This window comes from Protomyctophum bolini (assembly GCF_963924005.1).
Source record: "Protomyctophum bolini genome assembly, chromosome: 14".
Lineage (NCBI taxonomy): Eukaryota > Metazoa > Chordata > Actinopteri > Myctophiformes > Myctophidae > Protomyctophum > Protomyctophum bolini.
Genome location: NC_137875.1, coordinates 29,685,658 through 29,706,267, shown reverse-complemented (window position 1 = coordinate 29,706,267; position 20,610 = coordinate 29,685,658). Strand labels below are relative to the sequence as shown.

Genomic DNA, 20,610 nt, shown 5'->3' with positions numbered 1-20,610 from the left:
AAATGTCAAAGTCCACCACCCTTTGGTGAAAAAGCCTTAACTCTGCTGGGTTCATTTTGGTCAGTTCATTCTGTTACGGTGTCAAAATGTGTTGAACCCAAAATGCAGAGTCACGACTAACAAACAGCGGAGTAGTGTTCAAACACTAATTTATTAATTAAATGCAGAACAAAGGCAGGCTAACAAAAAGGCAGAGGATAAGCAATCCCAAAAATGCACACACAAAAATAGGTACGAGCAAATTACCAGAGGTATTCAAGGCAGGGTCCAGAGGAACAGAGACACAGGCAAGAGCTCCAGGGTAGACATCATAACAACAATGTATGAACTGACAAAGTCTGAATGCAATGAGTCCAGTTATATATGGGGCAGGCTGATTGTCAAAGTGTTCACAGGTGGGATGACGAGGGGGTTGGAGACAGGTGAGTGAACTGACTGTGTGAGTGGAAGGGAAAGTAGGAGTGGCCAGGGCTGACATGGTCTGTGGAGGGACAGATCCTAACAATCCTAAATTAACTAAACGCATAAATACATTTGGTCTGTATTCTCCTAGCAGACATTACGTACAGTAATGTCATCTCATAAGTTTCATTAGTGGCACACAAGTGGACATGGGCACGCACATGTGCACATAAAACTTACGCACGCACGCACGCACGCACGCACGCACGCACGCACGCACGCACGCACACACGCACACACACACACACACACACACACACACACACACACACACACACACACACACACACAGAGTCTGTACGCAATTTCATCATTAGTGCTTGTTAACCAACGATGCTCTATACCACGGTGCACTTGGGTCCTACTGTCATCATGACCAATCAAATTAGCCTACGGCATTTTTCCTCTCCGGTGATGTCTGCTTTCAGGAGTCATAGCTGACAGATTTCAGCACTAATGACATTAACAGTATACATCACAAGTCTGTTATCTATCTATCTAGGGCCTAGGCTATCTAGGATATCTATCTCTGTCCGTCCGCCTGGTGTTTTTCTTTTAGGTTTTATGACCTCAAATACACCCAAAAAACCTGAACTGTGAACATTCAATGGATTTTCTGTGGTCTCGAGTTTTCTCTGGGGTTTGAAGGCCTTTTGAGCTGCAATGAAAACAGGCAAAACAGTGACATCTGTTGGCAAATCCCATTGACATATATGGGATTAGCAGGCTGTGACATCACAAACAGCAGGAAAATCAGAGCACTTGTTTGAGCCAGAACTTTTTTTATGTCACAATCATGTCTGTTTTTGGTGTATTCTTAATATAACCTATATATATATATATAATGTAATGTGCTCTAAAATCTGTGTTTCAGATCACTTCCATGATCTCCAATTATAATTAAGGCATTTAGCCTATCCCAGGGTCAACTCTAGAGTGACTTTTAAAAGTGCTATGTCAGAGTATAAGCACCATGAACAATTTGGCAAGGAGTGGGATTAGAGAGTGCTATGTGCAATAAGTGTGTGCCAAGTACATTTATACATAAATCCTCCACGTGAATACATCTTGCCAAGTGTCTATATACTAGTAGTCTATGCAAACGCAATTGGCCATATTCGGAGGAGGGAAGCCAGGCAGAAGGGCAATTGTTGTCACTGCATATACTCCTACAGGCATGGGGTGGCACCTGTCAGCAGGGAATGGTGACTTTATTGTCAGATAAGACTTTTTTCAATGTAATAATAATAACACTAATAAACATACTGCTTTTCTCCAGTTATGAACCTTGAAGGTACATCATACAAACTCAATTTGATGCCGAAAGGCCTGGCAGATGGCAGAGCAGAGGAATGAGTCTGAGTCATGGGGAATGTGGTGTTGATATGAAAAATAATAAAGTCCAAATCCCTTTGCACTCACACTGACTCACACACACACACACACACACACACACACACACACACACACACACACACACACACACACACACACACACACACACACACACACACACACACACACACCGTTCCCCCTGGAGAACACACATGATATTGTCTGCTGTATAGGGGTCAGACATTGAGGAAGGGGACACCGTCTCTAACTCACTCAAATCACACCAAATTTCTCTAACTCATCCATCATAGACATCAGCCCACCTCTCTATTGGACTAGGTGGCTTGCAGTAAGCCAGGTTCATTCACTGCTGCCACTTTTCCCTTTTCTCCTTTGTATATATAGTGTTTTGTATTTTTTACATGTATTATTGTGTTAATTTTTATGTTCTGTATAGATTAATTGAATAGTTTACATAGGACCACAATGGAAACAAGTCCCCAGGACTTTTTTGTGTTATCCTTTCAGCACAGTGGATAGAATCGTGAAACCGGGAGAGAGTCAGGGCTCAGGAATGGAACCCGGGACACGCTGTCAGGCATACAGTCCTATATGTGGTACGCCGCCGTCTTCATTGGCCATCCGTGTTGTGACTTAGATTTGAGAAAAGGGGACAATTGCACCAATAATTGCCTCAAGAAGAGATCACTTGTTTAATTCATCAGGGTTTTGTTATTATGTTTTGGTTAATAATAAAGTTTAATAGCAGATGTGAAGAAATGCCAGTGTGACATCCCTTTGCACTCATCACACTCACCCACTCTCTCACGCACGCATGAACTGTGTGCGTGTGTGCGTCCAGTCTATATGGTTACACTTATGGTGAACTCTATGTTGAATCACTGAGGTTCCCTTCTTGGATCCTTGAGGGGGTGAGAGAGGCTTCCACTTCCGAGTCCCCAGCCAAATTGGATATAGCATCAAAATCAGTTTAACTACTTTAAATCTATTTTATACATCAGCTATTTGAAAATAGCCAATCTACAAGCCCACACAACAGTGTTGTGAGCAACATGCTGTGTATGTAGATCTGCTGTTGGGAAAAAGCAAACAAACGCAAAAAAGCAAACATTTTAATTAACAAGACAAGTCCTCTTTCAGAGCCAAATACATTAATTAATTTGGGGCTCCTTGACCCTTGAGAACCACTGACGTAGAAGCATAGAGTTATGTGAGTGAAGCTGGAGTAAAGGCTGTGAACAAGACTATAATATACCGGTAGCCTATATGCTTCTTCTAGCTCAGTGGTTTTCAACACTTTTAAGGCCCATTATTGTCTCCACCAGGCCGAAGGCATGGGGGAGAATGTTTTGCACTCCGTCCGTGTCTGTGTGCTTGTGTTCAATGGTCCATCTGTGAAGTGTGAACCTATGCCCCAAATTTTCCAGAACGGCCTGTTATAGCGCCACCAGGAGACCGACTTTTGAAAAACATTTTCTTTTATATTACTCCTCCAAAATTCCATGCTGTATTGATGGTAGAGATTATTCTACCTACATTCTCTAAGACTTCTTGTAAATTAAGTAATGCAAATGTTTAACAATAATCTAGCCATGGTTCACATGACGCTCGTACTATGACAGTCATGTTTCAGGGCTAACAATAATCCAACTCTTGAGAGCGTAACATATCATTTTACACCCTCAAGAGTTAAAGATCTATACGTGTGCATTTTGTTTGGTTAATACCAACTCTCCATCATTCAGTCATGGGGATTGGGGACCTGGAAGTTACCCTCGTCTCAAGGACCACTGGTGGTCCCCGGACCACTGGTTGAGAGCCACCGTTCTAGCCCTTCGTCGTGCCTCGTGATTGGTTGACACGCACAGGAAGAGACTCTCGGGCCAGAGCAAAGATGTCCGCGCACATTTGAAATCCTGATGCTACTACATTTCACAATTCTGAACTTCACTTGATACGAGTTGTTTTTATGCTGTTGTTGTTGACTACGCGGCGCTCAAGCAAGATTGACACAAAGAGACAACTAGTCCGCGACAAGAGCCTGACTATTCCTTATTATCAGGTTAGGTGTCTCCCAGTCCCTGCATAAAATGCAACACTCGGCTAGCATTAGCTGATATGCTAACACTAGACAGCTAGCCTAGCATGCCATATAAGGGAGCTGTTAGCTAACGCGCTAACATAACTGCATGACAGGTTAGTTAAGTTAACTAGTACTAGCCATGGTTCCCATGACGTTGTCATGAGCATGACAGTCATGTTTTAGGACTAGTTGACTACCGGTAATACTAGCAATACCGACACCCCCTAAAATGTAAATAGACGCTTGGTATCTTACTGAGCAAACGGTGTCTATACAGTCTGAATATCATGTGGATTGTGCAACATTCAGTCACTGTCAAGCGATCGCATAATGTGCACACATGTAAATGAATATAACAAACTAAATTGTACACCGAAATTTGCTTTTATGTTCAACGGTTGTTTATTATCATTGTGTTCTTTGTCATGTGTTTCTATATTAGTTTCTATAGCCATATGGATCACAGGACAGTCAGATAATGATATATCAGGGAGATTTTGGAATGATCTGTCCTCTTTGACAGTGGACAGTAATCTTGCTCTTTACCCAATCCCTCACTTTATAAATCCCCATGGAATAATCGGTTTACTCTTAAAGATGCACCTCTAATTTATTTTTAGATAATTGTTAACTTCTATATGGTAACAGGATATGTGGGCGCCAAGGAAGAGTGGGCAAAACCCCACATTTAGAAAATGTTTTAAAGTAAAGTATACGTGATTAAAACTTGGTTAAACATTTGACAATTAAGGTATAATACAACATTCTACAAAACCTTCATATCCAATTATTTTTGGGGCATAAACAAGTTGAAGGATACAATTAAGTCTGATAATGATGTACCTAGCATGTTCACACCATGTATACTTGACATTACTTTACATTACTTTACTACCAAATATAATGCATAATTAAAAGTTACATTGAGGTGTCCAGTTGTCCCTAATGTCAGTATTTCAATAAAGAACGTCTTTCTTATACCTGTGGTGTGCAGGCTCCATCCAATATCTACAGTTGTCCCTATGCCCACATATTTTGCATCCTTTTATACATTAGCCTATTTCTTGATTTCTCTCTCTCCCTGCCCCTCCTCCAGAAATAATGCTGATATCTGGAACTCATGTCGGACGTCCTGTGTGAAGAGAGAGCCACGATGATCGCCGCAGGGGAATTGCAGTCGTTTGTCCCGTTTGGACGTGAGCACTGCAGGAACCATCCCAACGCCATCAACTTGCAGCTCCGCCAGCTGCAACCCGCCTCTGAGCTCTGGGCCTCGGACGGAGCCGCTGGCCTAGTGGGGTCCCTCCAGGAAGTTACCTTGCAGGAGATAGAGAGGGTAAAAGGCAGGGACCTTTAGAACTCAGTTTAAGTTGTTGGTAAAATTGGAGCTGTATAGTGAGTGAGTGAGTTCATAGTTCACACTGAGGAAAGTGAGTATATGTATACTGTCTGTAGTGTTACTACTGGCTCTGGCTGTATTGTGTTATTCTGGTAAACCAAGTGCTTGGTGGGAATTTAGCAGAAAGAAAAAGTGAAAGATCCAGTCAGCGCTCAGGGCCCTGTGATTGATAGATGCTGATTGGCTCCAACACTTTTTGGTTGGTTTCTTTCTGCTAAACGCACACTCGTGGTTGGAACCAGACCGGTCTGCAGAAGACTGGGATGTAATGGTTTACCAGGCTGGTATTGTGTGTGCACTAGACATGCGCAAAAAATAACCATTTCTCTCTCTTCCTGGAACACTCCTCTCGATTTAAGCCAAAAGCATGCAATTACCGGTAGCTACCATATAAACATATTTAACCTTACTTCAATCAAATAATTACAATGTAATTATTTGATTACAGGATCAATGGTATTTGATCCTTTTTCAAATGTAGTTTTGACACAGTTCCAGCACTGTATGCTTCATCATTTTCTATCACACTTTATGTCTAGTGCATACTGGTAAACCATCCCGGTCTTCTGCAGAGCGGTCTGGCCCCAATCGCTGGGTGGGCGTTTTTCAGAAACCAAAGAGCCACTCGGCGTCTGTGTCAATTTCCAAACATGAACGCTGTAATACGGCGCTGTTCTCTGTCCATTTACAGGAAAGCTGGCAGCTGAGGAAGGGCTGTGTGGGATCTGGACAGGAGAATGCTGGGTTTGAGGAGGAGCTTTACACGGCAGGAAACATGGTGATCTGGAGCCAAGGCAGCCGCTCCCAGGCATCCAGTGTCTATAAGGCATTCACTGTGGACAGCCCAGTGCAACAGGTAGGTAGCAGGGCTGTGCAATTATTCTGTATGTGACGGTTCCCAAACAGTGGGACGGGACCCAATTTTTAAAGATAATACATTTATTAAATTCAGATTCTGATTTTATTTAATTTTATTAAATTAAATCTCCCCCAAAAAACTTAAGAAATTCTGTGAATGTAAAAACGTAACAATTAGTGAAAATAGCAGATCTACAAGAGTGACGTGTTGAGAGCTTGTAGCTAGGCAATTTTCACTAGTTTTGGTGCCGGGAAGACAGCAAGTTTCTCTTTCTCGAGCTAAGAGGTTTGGAAACAAGTGCTGTATATCACCATGTATCCCCATTTTATAATTGACAATCATGGAATAATCATGTCTGCAGTAGTGAGAGATTTGATTGTATTTAGGATGGCTGGTGTAACAGGTTGGCTGCTGCTGCATTGTGCAGTGGTTTGTAGCTGTAGGGGAGTTTAATACTATTATTAGAGCAATGTGATAGTTGTACTGAGTAAAATGGACCATTGACTCATTAAAATGGACGTCTGGGAAGATGGAGTTCTCAGAGATGATGATGGCCCTTTTGGATGATGCTGGCATCTCTGCACCTGCTGCCTAAAATAAAAATGTGAAATATGTTTATTTTAAAGTATAGGGATGGGTAAACATCTTATAAAGTTAAAGAGAATGGCTCCAACATTATCTCTCCACTTCTCTCTGCAGGCTCTTTGGTGTAACTTTGCAGTTCCACAGTCGAAGAAAGATGGTAAGTGGTTTCTTACAGGAGTGTGAAATGAATGAGTACATTGTGGATGAGCGATTTCATCATAAGCAAGCACTGCTCCAATGCTCAAAACGACAAACAAAAATAAAGTTACTAAAAGTAAAAGATGTATTAGTTCTACTATTTCTATTTTCAAAAATGTGTAATGCATACATTTCTTGTACTAGAGTTTGTTACATTAAAACAAATATCTGTAAACTGTCTGAAAAGCATTGATTCCAGAGTTGTATGTGTAGTTGGTTGTTTCCAGTCTCCGACTGATTTGTGATGTGTTGCAGTGGATGAGGACATCGAGCAGACGGTGTGTATTGTTCAAAGCAACTGTGTCAACGTTCACAGTGTCACCGGGAAAGATTTCACCTCACCGCTGCCTTTCCAGGTGAGACACAGTAAATAACCTGCTACACCATAAAATCCATATTGTTAATTTAATTCAGAGAGTGCAAAAATAGAACCAAGTGGACCACTTGACATTTTTCAACAACCCTTAAACCCAAATTCCATCCCATAGTTGCATTCATAGTTTAAGTGAACTGTTGGAACGTTGCTGCATCGGTGAACATTTTGATGATGGTCACAGGATCAGAGCCTCAGCAAATTTTGCTTGATAACTGCTGCACCTTAGATTAGAATAAAATGATCAATTATTATGACTGTGCAGTGTGAGTCAGCCATACTGACGGTATTCCCCATGTTGTCAGGATAACCAATCATGAGTGTGAAATAACGCATGTTTTTGGGTGATTTGTTTTTTGTGGGTTCTGTCAACTGTGCATAACTGTCTTCACATCTGCGTCCACATTTTCAGATGGCCACAAAGTCTGTATCTAATATTGATACTATCTTGGCAATCGATATACTCCTACTGTTTTTGACTTATATATCTTGTATACCTGTCTTTAAAATAATTTAAGATGAACTAAATTAATGAAACAAACATCATCTTATGTCCTCTCTCTATCTCTCTAGGTCTCCAATCTGTGGTCGACCAAATATGGACTGCTGCTCGAACGCAAAATTACTGCGACTGATGCACCACCTAGCCTTCCGGGGTTGATACACACACTCTTTCTCTTACACACATATACTCAAACACACATCTACACAGTAATATGGACATATTGGCATGCATGGCATGCTAAACTCACATAGTGAAGCACTGTAAAAAGTGACCAAATAGACAGACACAAATACTAGTGTATTTACATTACAAAAATATATACTTCACTTCTAACATAAAGTATTATTATGGTGACAATTCTTCTATGGTTTTGTAATCATACCAGAATAAAAAATGGAAATAAAAGAATCTAAAACTATACTGTATCTTTCTGTCTGTAGGGAACCTCTACCTACAGTGTTCAGTATGTTGCATCCTCTGGATGAAATCAAACCAGTGGTGTGTAAGCCAGCAGGTGAGACACCCCAATGTATTATAATCTATGTGTCAGTGGCTTTGTTTGTACATCTTTTAGGCTATATGTGTGGGCACACATTATGTGTTTAATAGTGTTGATGTGTCTGCCTGTGAGGTGTTGATGGCGGAACTTTCTGTGTTTCAGTTGTTAATGAAGGCAGTCGTGTTCAGTACGTGTCAGACAGCACCATGAAGATTATATTCAGCTGCTGTCAACCCTCCTTAGTTGTGTCCTACGACACCATACAGGGAACCCACTCTGTCTGGGCGCTCCGAAAAGTCACGGCTGATGTAAGCTCTATATACACATGCACTCACGCACACATAATGAATCAAGTAGTATCTCAATTCACTACTTGCAGTGTCTCGCCGTGGTCTAACCGTCCCCTTGCCTCCTTTCTCTCCTCCACCAGGAGCAGTCTGCAGTGCTGAGGCGTCCAGTGGAGCAACTCGGCACCCCGATGGGCCTGATGGCCCCGGGTTTCCTGACCTCCCACCTCCGCAACGTCTCCCGATTGGACTCCCCCGGGGGTCCCGCTGCAAGGTGAATAGGATTGTGCAGCCATACTCTTCCAGGCCCATGCCGGGCCTATGCATGGCTGGGATTATTACAGGCTCATTGGGCTTCAGCCTGGGTCACAATCCCTCCCATCAGTGCAAATCAACAACACAGTTTTTTTTCCTTTTATTTTTCAATCCTGTGCCTTGTGTGTAATATGTTGTGACTGCATACAGATGCTTGGTTGTAGCCCAGGGCACTCCAAAGTCTTAATATGGCCCTGCCCATGCCAATCAATCCCAAAACAACAACATCATCGGTTTGGATAGTTTGGTAGTAATTGGGTATTGCCTCTGGCTCGCCTAAGACGAAGATAGAGAAAGACATAGTGTGTGTGTGTGTGTGTGTGATTTACTACAGCATCACGTCTGTTCCATTTCAACGTACCTTCCCTGTTCTCTGACCTTAGTGGACCTTCCTTGCCTTCTGGCATGGCTACCAGTTCTCCTCTCCACTTCAGCGCTCTGCACGGACACCAGAGCAGGATTGTGCCGTCGTCGCCGGGATACCACTCACGGGTGCACTCTCCGAGTATATCCAACATGGCTGCCCTCAGGTGAGTTTTAGTTTGATACTATCAAACTAGGAAACATTTTTTGCAACTATATTGTTCCCGGTAATCGGTTCTCTCACTCTTTTCCCTTCCCTTGCATCCCTTTTAGCCGCTCTCACTCCCCAGGCATGGCGACTCCATCCTTCTCTGGTGCGGCTCGTTTCAACACGTCGTTCCACAGCCCGTCCTCAAGGGGGCAGCACAGTCTGTTGCCCTCTCCCAACAGCACCACCAACGAGTCTGAGATGCCAGAGATGGAGCCCATCATGCCAGACCTCTGCATGGAGCAGCTGTGGAGCGAGACCGCGGCTGCTGCTTCAATCAGGTAAACTAGAGCAGCTGTGTAGCGAGACCGCTGGTTCAAGCAGGTAAACTAGAGCAGTGGTTCCCAAAGTGGGGTAATATACCCCCAGGGGTCCTTGAGGGAGTTCGATGAGCCTATGACCGCTCATCGACATGCACAGTCATAGCTCACTGTCCTAGTGGCTCGCTCTAAAGGCTGCAGTCTGTCTGCATGTCTGCCTTGTTGTCAAGTAATTAGTCAAGTGGCACCCACAGTGGGCATACTTCACTTCCCAGTTCCCACGAGTGTGATTTTTGGTATAGACATTTTAAACAGCGTTTCAACAGTTATTTGACAGTAATGTATCTGTGCTTTGTATGTTTAATAAGGGAGATGAGCAGCCAGGCATCTAAGGTTTTCCTGACCTCTGACCTCTGTGAGAACCACTACCTCTGCTTCCTGGTGGAGTCACACCAACAACTCAGGTCAACACACACACACACACACACACACACACACACACACACACACACACAAGTGAAAATGTTGCATGCCGTCTGCCTCCACCTTATCAGATTTAGAAATATACATTTATCTCACATTCTTTTCCCAGATTGCGTTTTCGGTCAAAACAAGCTTTATTCAACGTCCAATAACTACGGAACAAATGATCGTGGTTACAAAATGGTTGTTGGGTTGTTTTGGTTTTGGTTGATTTGTCTTTCACTGAGAAACACTAGCGATTTTGGAAGAATGAATTAATACCTGGCAGTTAATGTTTTAATAACATGTTTACTTATGGTTTTGGATGTTTCCTCAGATGTGTGAAGTTTATTGAGAGCAACGACACGTCACAGCTCATATTCGTTTATGTGACGTCCATCCCTGCCAAGGACGCAGCACCTCTGCAGGTACATGATGGTTCTTCTGATGCGCCATAATCAGTGGTGGACAAAGTACTCAAGTAAATACTAATATTCTAAAGCATACATGGGCAACTGGCGGCCCCCACCTTCGGTTAATATCAGAATACTCATATATTATTGATTTAATCTAATTACTAGTATTAAAATGTTATTGTCTCTTTTATGTTCAATGTATTTGTATTTATTTCATAAAGTCAACATATCTATAACTAAATGCATTTGAAATTAAATAAAAGGTTACTTTTCAAAATTCCAATTAAAAAATATCAAAACAATATTCAAGATTTCAATTCAAATATAGCAAAAATAGCTGATCTTGTAGATCAGCTATTTTTGCTACGACATTAATATGCAATGTGGCCCTCTGGAGTGAGTGTGAAAATAGTGGCCCTCCATTGTCAAAGTTGCCCACCTCTGAATTTTCTTTTAATATCAACGCATTGCTGCTGTATTTCTAGGAGTCCTTGGAAATGTATTAGAGTCAAAAGTACGATATTTCTATTTCAGCTGTATCACAGTGAAAGAAGAATTTTATTTTATTATAATAAGAGTAATATGACAGTTATTTAAATAATACTGCTAATAGCAGAGTTTACAAAGTGTATTACAAAAATGTAAAAGAGAAAAAAGAAAGCCACAAAGGTAGAATATTTACTTGCACGGACACGAGAGCACGGTTGTGCCATTGTCACTGGGATGCATGTTACATATGTACCAAATAGTGCTATAATCCACTTTAATCCAGCAGCGTATAATTCTATAATTTACAATTACAATGTACTTATTTAGTAGACGCTCTTTATCCAGAGCGAGTTACAATAAGCAGGGTAAGCACAGACACATACATCAAATGCAGACAGACATTGTAGTGCTCAGTACCCCAGGAACAATATAATATCAAAAATAAGAATCTGTACATGAAATTTAGAAACCAGGTTAAAACAATCAGATTTCTTTCAAAATAACAGCTCGGGGTGCCGCACAGATATGGCCGCTTTTACTCTGTAAGCCCCCACCTTCCGTTCCGGACGAAAAACGGGAGAAATATTTTTGCTTGTTGAAGTCAGAAATGAAGAGCTTAGTACCGGTATACCGGTATCCATCTGGTCAAAACAACGGAGAGCTCCTTAGATTAGAAGATACGAGGCATTCTTTCTGAGCCGTATACAGGGAAGTGAACAACAATGCGCATGTGCGAAGAGCAAGGCGTATGTTGCAGAAGGAGAGGCCAACTTCAAAAAAAAGAAAGAAAATCTGATTTTTTTTCTCTCGTTTGATATCAATGAAAATCCGTCGGTTGGATTAGTTATGACGTTTCTACACGTACGGTCTAAATGGGTTAACAATTAACCTAGCATCTGTCAGGGGCACGGTGGCACAGTTGGTAGTGCTGTCGCCTCACAGCTAGAAGGTCCTGGGTTCGATTCCCGCTGGGGACGCTGTGGGCACTGGCGGCGTGTTCCCTCCTCCGCGTCATCAGTGCCCATACCCGAGGCGGGGGTTGGCGATAGGGCCTTTCTGTGTGGAGTTTGCATGTTCTCCCCGTGTCCCCTAGGGTAGATACCCTCACAAAAACATGCCGTAATCCTGGTCTCTAAAACTACCTCCCCCTGGCCAGCCGGGGCGCCTGATGGAGGGGAAAGGAACTGGTCGGAATAACGTGTCCCTTCCACGCGCTACGTCCGGCCGGGGAAATTCCCCTCTGTCAGGTGAAAAGAAGCAGCTTGGACTCCTCATGCATAGAAGGAGGCATGAGGTCAGTCCGCTGCCCCCCCAGGTTGGTAGAGGAAGTGTAGCGCCCAGGATTACATTAGATAATTGGCACTGGGTGATAAAAGAAAACTGGGTTACAAAATCGTGGGATCAAAATTTAGTAAAAAAAATAAATAACCTAGCATCTGTCTAAATAACATCTAAACATCTAAATTACATTTTAACTTTTGAATAAGTCGTTGTCAAGAATAGGTCCACCGGCTACAGATTATGGTGGAAAATTAGGGGTAAATATGCAGTTCTAACTGCAATGGGGAGTTTGTTCCACAGTTTGGAAGCCAAGAGGGAGTAGAGTCTGGGTCGCTGGGATGTGTGGAGCACTGTCCCAGATGTTTTAGGCAATGTTCAGAGAGCTTCCCTGTGTTAGCTGATCTGAGGGAGTGGGATTGGTTATTATAGCTAGGGTTGTATCAGGCTTTGAAGGTACTGTATGCGTGGGCCATGCCATTGTTTGTTTTGTTGGCCAGCATCAGTGTTTTGTACTCTGTACTCTAATTCTGGATCACTTGGAGGGGCAATATCACCTATTGTTATATTCCTTACAATATGAAATGTAATGTTACACTTCACTGCTTGCTAGTATCTTGATTCTTGTATGTGTGACATTAAAACAATGTTTCTGCTCTGCAGGACATAGATGCCATGTTGGTTCTGGAGGCCAATGGAAGTCTGGTTCTTTACACAGGAGTCCACAGGGTAAAGAACAAACTTAATTTTACAGATGTTTAAAGATGGAGTGCCACCATTTTTTTCCACCCTAAAACATGATCATCAGGTATTATTACAATATAAGGGGGAAGAACTTTTTCCAAAAAGTGTACAGTATTTGTTAAAATCATGCTTTTATGTGGACACGCCCACCAGTTCATTAAGTATGCCTGGTTTGCCTGGTGGGTGGTGATGGGTGGTGATCCACCTGAACTGAAGCCGCACCCACAGCTTTAGTTGTATGATAAAGGGGGAAATTTTCTTTTATAGCAAAAGCCAGAAACACAACAGAGACATCCTGGTCAGTAAAGAAAAGTCTTCTTATTTTGAGCGGGAACCCCTTTTGGTGTTTTAAGATGGAGGTTGTTATCCTGACACCACACTGTCACTTCCTCTCTGTAGGCTGCCTTATCATTATCTGTAATTAGGTCTGTGGTGGTGGTGTTGTCCATAAAACCTTATAATGGAATCTGAGTTGTGCGCGGCCACACAGTTGTTAGCTAACATGTTAGTGATGAGAAGGGAGCTGGTGCCAATCCGCGCCACTGTTGAACTTCAACAAAAACTTTCCTTTGTGGTTTGAATGGATTGAGCATTCAATCCATGTCACCTTGGATGTATATGTGCTGCTTTTTTCAGGTTTTATCACGATTTTATGTTAAGATTATGGTTCTCCTGACTTTCCTGCTTCTTTGGATCCAACATTATATTATTATTATTACATAGTGGAATCATTCCCTAGTAGTTCTATGTAACTTTATGAAGAAATTAACCATCTTCACTAATTCAATTATGATTTATATTATAACTACCACAACAAACTAACTAAATAAATAAATAACTACCATAAATAAATGAATTTCCAAGTCCAATGTTTTGTACTTTTGTTCTCCCAGGTGAGTAAGGTGTTTGTCCCAGGCCTCCTGTCCCCTACCTTCAACCTGTCCAACCACCTCCCATACCGTGGCAGTACTCCACTGGACAACATCAGTACACCAGCCAATGCATCCAGCAGACACATCCACAGGCTGGACGAAGTATGTGTTTTTATTGGTCACCATCAGAGCAGGTTCTTAGTCACAAAAATACATAGATCTCACCTTTTTGTTCTCACATCCGTATCTTCCATTTTTGCGTCTCCTTCTATCCTTCCTGTTCTCATGATTCCGTACCTGCTCTCCCTCCCTCTTCACTCTTCTTCCCTGCATTCCAGGCCGCCTTGCCCTCTCCAGTGTCGGGGTTGAGGCATTCGGAGAACAAACATTACGACACTTCCTGGTTGGATACACCACTCCACACCACTCCACTCCAGCAGCCCATGCCGTACATCCACGCCCTCCGAGACCCTGTCTGCAACCGCCTCTCACTGGTGAGTGACCTGATAGCCCCAGTTCGCTGTTATGTTATGTTAAAAATATCCAAATCACTAGTTTAATAAATACATACAAGTGTTGAAATCCACATTTTAAAACTAGTTTTGGTAGTCAAATGTCTCTTCTGGGTCTCGAGCTAAGAATGTAAGGAACCACTACTCTGGCACATGCTTACCAGCCACATAATATCACAAACAACTGATGGGGGTCTCGTCACAAGGACCTGGTCAGCCTCGCATATTCCTTACTTTGCAACCCATGTACAGTACGCCTCCAAAGCCATAAACTGAGCATAGTATGCTGGGTGTTGTCAAGTCCTTACCATCTCGTAATTATGTTGGAAGCCTCTTCATTAGGCAAACGTGAGTCATTTCAAGGTGTTGTAGTTTCAAAGTAAAACACGCAACATTAACAAGAGATGCCGGAGGAGGGTTATTTCAAAGTGTGTGTTCTGTCTGGGTTTAAAATGCGACATGCAACAACACCTGGAAGGCTTTTCCTGTCATTGCTCTCTGTGTGTGTGTGTGTGTGTGTGTGTGTGTGTAGGGTTGGCACTCGAATCTTAATTAATGGGCTTGAACCATTCGTTTTTTTTTCTCTCCTTTTTTATATCTCGGCGATAATGCGATATGCATAATAAGAGTACTATGTCCATGTTGTGTTTACATGTTTATGTTTAGATGTTATTAATCAGGGGGGTACACAACCGGTGCGCCAGTGCGCATACGTCATCAAAATGTTTTCTGCGTGGTAGATGCAAGGCTCATTTGCGCACCAACAGCTGAGATAGTTATGTAGAGAAATCTGACAGGCATTCAAAAGGAACTCAAATGAGATGTTAACGTCCTGTAGTAGACTTAGAAATAAAACTAGTGTTGACTGATCATTACACGTGGCTCTTAGTTATTTTGAAGAGGCAGTTAGTTTGCAAGAAGTCCGTTTCAGTTGTAAACAAGCTACTATGACACTCCCAAAAATCCCAAAGTTGTGCTCCTCTCATAGTGGTAGTCGTCGCTAAACCACGTGACGATAATTATTTACAATATAAAAACCATGCATCTTGAACAACACTGGGATTATTTATGGAACCTGCAGCAGTAGGTGACGTGAGTAATTACTTTTATCTGTGTTGGACGTTTGTTTTGGTTTCAGTGGTTGAGCACTGCTAACAAACGTTAATGGAGTTGAGCTGCTTAACGACTACCCTGATACAAATACACTGTCTGTGATCTTTATCTTTTGCATCTGCCCGTGTGTGTGAGGCATAACATTGTGGCAGATTAGAAACGTCCGTAAACTCCGTATGCACCCCCCAGGTTATTTAAAAAAAATGTATTACAATGAATGTAGCGGTGAAACGTTATGGTTATTTGTGTGTGCTGTGCACGCATGTGTGTGTCTGCCTCTCGGGAGGTTAGCTGTCAGATTGAGTATAGACAATTTTGACAGCATAGGGACCCGCATACACTCGAAAAATGATCTCAAACAGAAACACAGTCAGTCAGGCACACATGTACTGCATACCCCTACATGCTTGTGTACACGTAAACACATATATACATTCTTGCTTACATTTACAATTATAATTTACATTTGAAGCATTTAGTACTAACAGATGTTCTTATCCAGTGTGGGGGGGAAAAGTGCACGAACGCACGCACGCACATATTGACATACAGCATGTGTCAGCTGCTGTCATGACACATGCTACAAGCAATCACTTAACCTTTTGTCTAATTCTGTAAGCTAATGCAGCTAGCTGGAGTTCTGCAGGATCGCCACTGATTGAAGAGCCCTGTATTACTCTGTGACATACACATGTAGACCTTGGCACGTCATATATAATATGACGTGCATTTTAACAAACAAACAAACAAACAACACATATATATATATATATATATATATATATATATATATATATATATATATATATATATATATATATATATGAGAGATAGAGAGATTGAATATACTTTGAATATATATATCATTGTATTGGACCCCAATATTGTTTTTATTTTTATTTTTATTGCAACAAGGCTGCCAAGTGAGTGTTTGTTCCTCTGTGCCTTCCTCTTTCCCTTCTCTCTTCTTGGTATGTAGGAGTTGGGTAACGGGACAATGCTGAGGATTTCTATCCCTGAGGTTGCTACTTCAGAGCTGGGTGAGATTCACACTGGCTGGATTACACGCAGCATGTGCATGGACACACACTCACAATATTAAACATACACAAACACACAACTGTATCTGGCAAGAGATTTTACCACTTATGATTGTATTATAAAAAAAAATGTGCGCATGTGGACTTACAGTCACATTTCACACACGTGCGCACACACACACACACACACACACACACACGCGCGCACACGCACACGGCTGGCTCTGAGTCATACTGCAGTTAGGATGTGGAAATTAGGTTTGAGTGCTGCCGCATGCTGCTAACGATGACGTAAAATGTTGATGGATGGAGGATACTATTTTACACGCGTAAACACACCAATAATATTGACTGATCATGATTAAGTCACCTACATTTGTGAAGAGATTATTCAGTTTTATTCTTTTCTTCAAGGTTTGTGTTTTAAGTATAGATACAAATAAACTAGAAATGTGTGCTCCACAGAGCACAGAATGATGTCCGCCAGGCCGTGTTGCATACACAACGCAATTAACAAATACAATTAGTTGGTAATTGGTGGGACTAATTTAGTATTTTGTCGCTGTTTTACCAGTTTACTAATGCTGCTCGACCAGTCAATGAAAAATGAACAGAGTAAGAAGGCTTGTGTCAGATTAGATGGTTATGGTGTGCCCCGCCAGTTCCAGCTAGCTGTAGACCAATTTGTACACATTGTGTACAATTATCATCTATCCGGTTAAAGCTGAGGTGAACTAATGTATCTCCACTTTCGTTTAAGCAACCACTAATTGGTGCCAGGGTCTGTTCAGACATCAGGTTCCTCTCTGAATGTTAACCTTCCCACATCTAATCTCCCAGTCTTTGTTACATCTAGCCATAGAAATCTTAAATGCCTAATTGCGCGTGTGTCCGAATTGTTCTATGTGTGTTTATACTATGTTGCTCTGGGATGTTCCGTCCATTATTTAATAATTGATTCCACCAATGAGGTATTCTTCCTCTAATGAAATGGCATTTATCTACCTCTTCCTTGACCTTTGTCAGCCCTGCCGTCCAATTTAGATCACAGGATGAAGTGTGATTAGGAATCTGATTGGTTGAATTAGAGAAATATCACTAATCACTGTAGCAATGGAGGTGTTACTTTTATTCATTCTTTATTGTGTAGAGAATTTGAAACTTATAATTAATAATAAATGGTCTCACCTGATGTTTTCTTATGTAGTAATGTTCTACAAACACCAGAGACAGTTTCCAGTTGAGCAAGATGACGGTAGAAAAGTTCTGAGTGTCCAATGTTGACACATCATTTCCATATCAGGGAAATGCCGTTGTTATCGACAACAACTAAATAATTACAATCACAATAATGTTTATTATTTAGCAGTATTGAGGAAATGTTATATTTGGAGAGCTTCCCCACCTGCACAGATCTGTCACAAGGCTGACTGTTTCACTCTTACTCACCTTTCTCTGCTCTCACACCAGTGAGGAAGTGCCTCCAGGCTATCCGCTTCATCCTGCCAAAGGAAGCTGCTATGAAGGTGGGTAAGAATTAAGAAATATAACAGCTACAACAGTTAATACAAAGCTTTGTCAATGTTCTTGACCATCAGTTAATGAGATTTATTCAAGTTCCAGAAGAATCACATTAAGGTATGGAACCTCTTTTGCGAGTGAGACCTGACCAAGATGGGGCCAAAGCAATACATTTAAAAAATAAAATAAAACGTATATATAAAAAAAACAAAATAAAAAAACATCTGCCAATACCACATTAGTAAATTCTGAAACAAGCAGGACATAGACAGCGTATCATGTGTGCAAGCATTTCTAATAGTCTTATTACATTGTATTCACTTGATAAGGCTTCACAATAATGGTGAATACATGAAAATCACCCACTAATGACGCACCACGATGCAAAAAAATGTATTTGAATACAAACATATCGACAAATATAATGCCTTCCTGAAATGACAAAAATGGCCTCCCTCGCCTACAATTAGCCCTTCACTAAATCCCACCCCAAAAAGCGATTGTCCAATGCCAATCCAAATAGTTTAGCAACGGTTGCTATGCAGGTCAAGCTTTCTTCGCCGCTGATGTGCCTATTGGACAAGGATGGGTTGGGGAGGGACTTAGTGAAGGGCTAATTGCTGAAAAATTACGCAAAGGTCCCACTGTAAATTAGCACATGGGTAGGGGCCTGCACTTTTAAGCTTAAATATTAACTACCCATTCATCTCCACAGACATGATCAAATAAATGCTAATATGCTACTTAGGAAGGGCATTGGAATAATATATAATACCTGTGTAACTATGATGTTACGATTGTAATGTAATGTAATGTATTATTTATTTATTTACTTATTTATGTTGAACTTTTATGTCTAGGTTTTAGTGAAGTGGTACAACATCTACAATGCCCCTGGCGGTCCCGGCATTCATACTGAATGGAACCTGTTTGTCACCTGTTTAATGTCACTCATGGGCTACAACACTGAACACCTGAGCTGGGCACGCAGTGTGAGTATTCTCACTATTCTGGCATATAGCCTCCAACATTGATTTAAGTGTGATGTTGCATTTTACACTGTACACAGTATGTGAAATGGTAGTTGTCTCTCTGTTTATTTCTGCGCTGTGAGATATTATGATCATACATAGGCAGCTGTTGCCCTTGTTATTACAGCGCTCTAATCAGGGTTTGGTTCGATCTGGAATACCAGGTGATGGTGATTAACAATGTGGTAGCCAGCACAGCAGTACTTGTGGTCCCTTGAGGACTGGAGTTGAAAACGGTTGTTCTTCTATTGTATACCATGGCGTATGTATGTTGTGTGTGTTATGACTGCTCCAGCTAGCTGTTTATTGAGCTGCTTGCACCTGTTTGTGTGTCTCCAGCTCCACTTTGAAGTGCCTCTCTCTCCAGTCATTGCAGCCAAGAAGGCTCGTCCCTCAGATGGAGGCTCTGATGAGGTTGGTGGTTTGAGTCCCTTTGATTTATGTTCTATTTTTTTTACATCTTAATTTTCACATTTCATTGTCAGGGGTGCAGGTTTAAAAAAACATTACTGCTCCCTATTATTAGCCTCACATGACAAAGGCATCAGCCCATATCATTATGGATAGTTTATTTTTCTTGTTTTTCATAAGTTTCTGTTTTGCATGCTGTGCTGAGTGAATTCAAACATTTTCATTTCCTTCACCCCAAAACGTTTTTCCTATAAATTACTTGCCCCATGAAGCCTTGAATCCATCAAAGTTTTTGTCGAAAAACTATTTTTATCCCATTTTTTGGGTGAAGCATTCCTTAATGGACCTCTTCATGACTTCCCTGTGAAGGACTGGGAGCACCTTATGGGCTCCCACTACCACCGTCAGATGGCCAGCCAGCCTGTGTGTGGACCAATGGTGTCCTACCCTGCCCCTGCTGGCAGTGCCACCGCTCCCTTGGATACGGACCATTCCAGTTCGTGCCTAAGGTTGGACAGTTCAGCTCCTCTGTTCTCCCACATCCCTGCATTGTTCTATGTTCTCCATCTGCTCTACCAAGAACTGCTGCTGGATGAGTTGCAGCGAGCTGGAGCCAAATCTCTGGTCTGTGTGCTGCAACAACTGGCCAGGTACAGTAGCTGGGTTTGCAGGAAGTGTCGTGTGTTTATCGTTGTGTGTGAGTATGCAGATGGAAGTGTGACTGTGTTTGGTTGTTCATAACATTTGACCAGAGGGCTGATTTTCACTCCACACCAACATTCACTGCAAATTCGATTTATCAGCCCTTGTTCTTATATTATAATTCTAATTTAGAATTATACAACGTAAAGTGACAGGAGCATTTAAAGCCATGATAATTATTGGACAGGATCATAAAAGAAATAAGAAATTGTTCTTTATTAGTGATGTTATTGTATTACATTTAAAACATTTTTTATTTATTTCTAA

At 41.6% G+C, this 20,610-nt stretch overlaps 1 protein-coding gene across 5 annotated transcripts in view; it reads left to right on the top strand.

Annotated features, from left to right (window-relative positions):
• The first annotated feature begins 3,715 nt into the window (after positions 1 to 3,715).
• anapc1 (anaphase promoting complex subunit 1) overlaps positions 3,716 to 20,610 on the top strand; it is a 51,301-nt gene continuing 34,406 nt past the window's right edge. For 4 of the 5 annotated variants that reach the window (XR_013965234.1, XM_080781587.1, XM_080781586.1 and 1 more), the window contains exons 1-21: positions 3,716 to 3,880; positions 4,998 to 5,237; positions 5,992 to 6,156; positions 6,859 to 6,901; positions 7,198 to 7,298; positions 7,889 to 7,971; positions 8,261 to 8,334; positions 8,482 to 8,627; positions 8,750 to 8,880; positions 9,305 to 9,451; positions 9,558 to 9,773; positions 10,121 to 10,216; positions 10,552 to 10,642; positions 13,061 to 13,126; positions 14,035 to 14,175; positions 14,352 to 14,507; positions 16,618 to 16,678; positions 18,149 to 18,204; positions 19,060 to 19,191; positions 19,570 to 19,644; positions 20,011 to 20,291. Coding sequence is in view for 4 of the 5 variants with exons in the window: in XM_080781587.1 (XP_080637713.1) it covers positions 5,022 to 5,237; positions 5,992 to 6,156; positions 6,859 to 6,901; positions 7,198 to 7,298; positions 7,889 to 7,971; positions 8,261 to 8,334; positions 8,482 to 8,627; positions 8,750 to 8,880; positions 9,305 to 9,451; positions 9,558 to 9,773; positions 10,121 to 10,216; positions 10,552 to 10,642; positions 13,061 to 13,126; positions 14,035 to 14,175; positions 14,352 to 14,507; positions 16,618 to 16,678; positions 18,149 to 18,204; positions 19,060 to 19,191; positions 19,570 to 19,644; positions 20,011 to 20,291 (2,477 nt within the window). In the remaining variant the exon portion in view is untranslated. The other variant, XM_080781585.1, reaches the window with a different exon arrangement.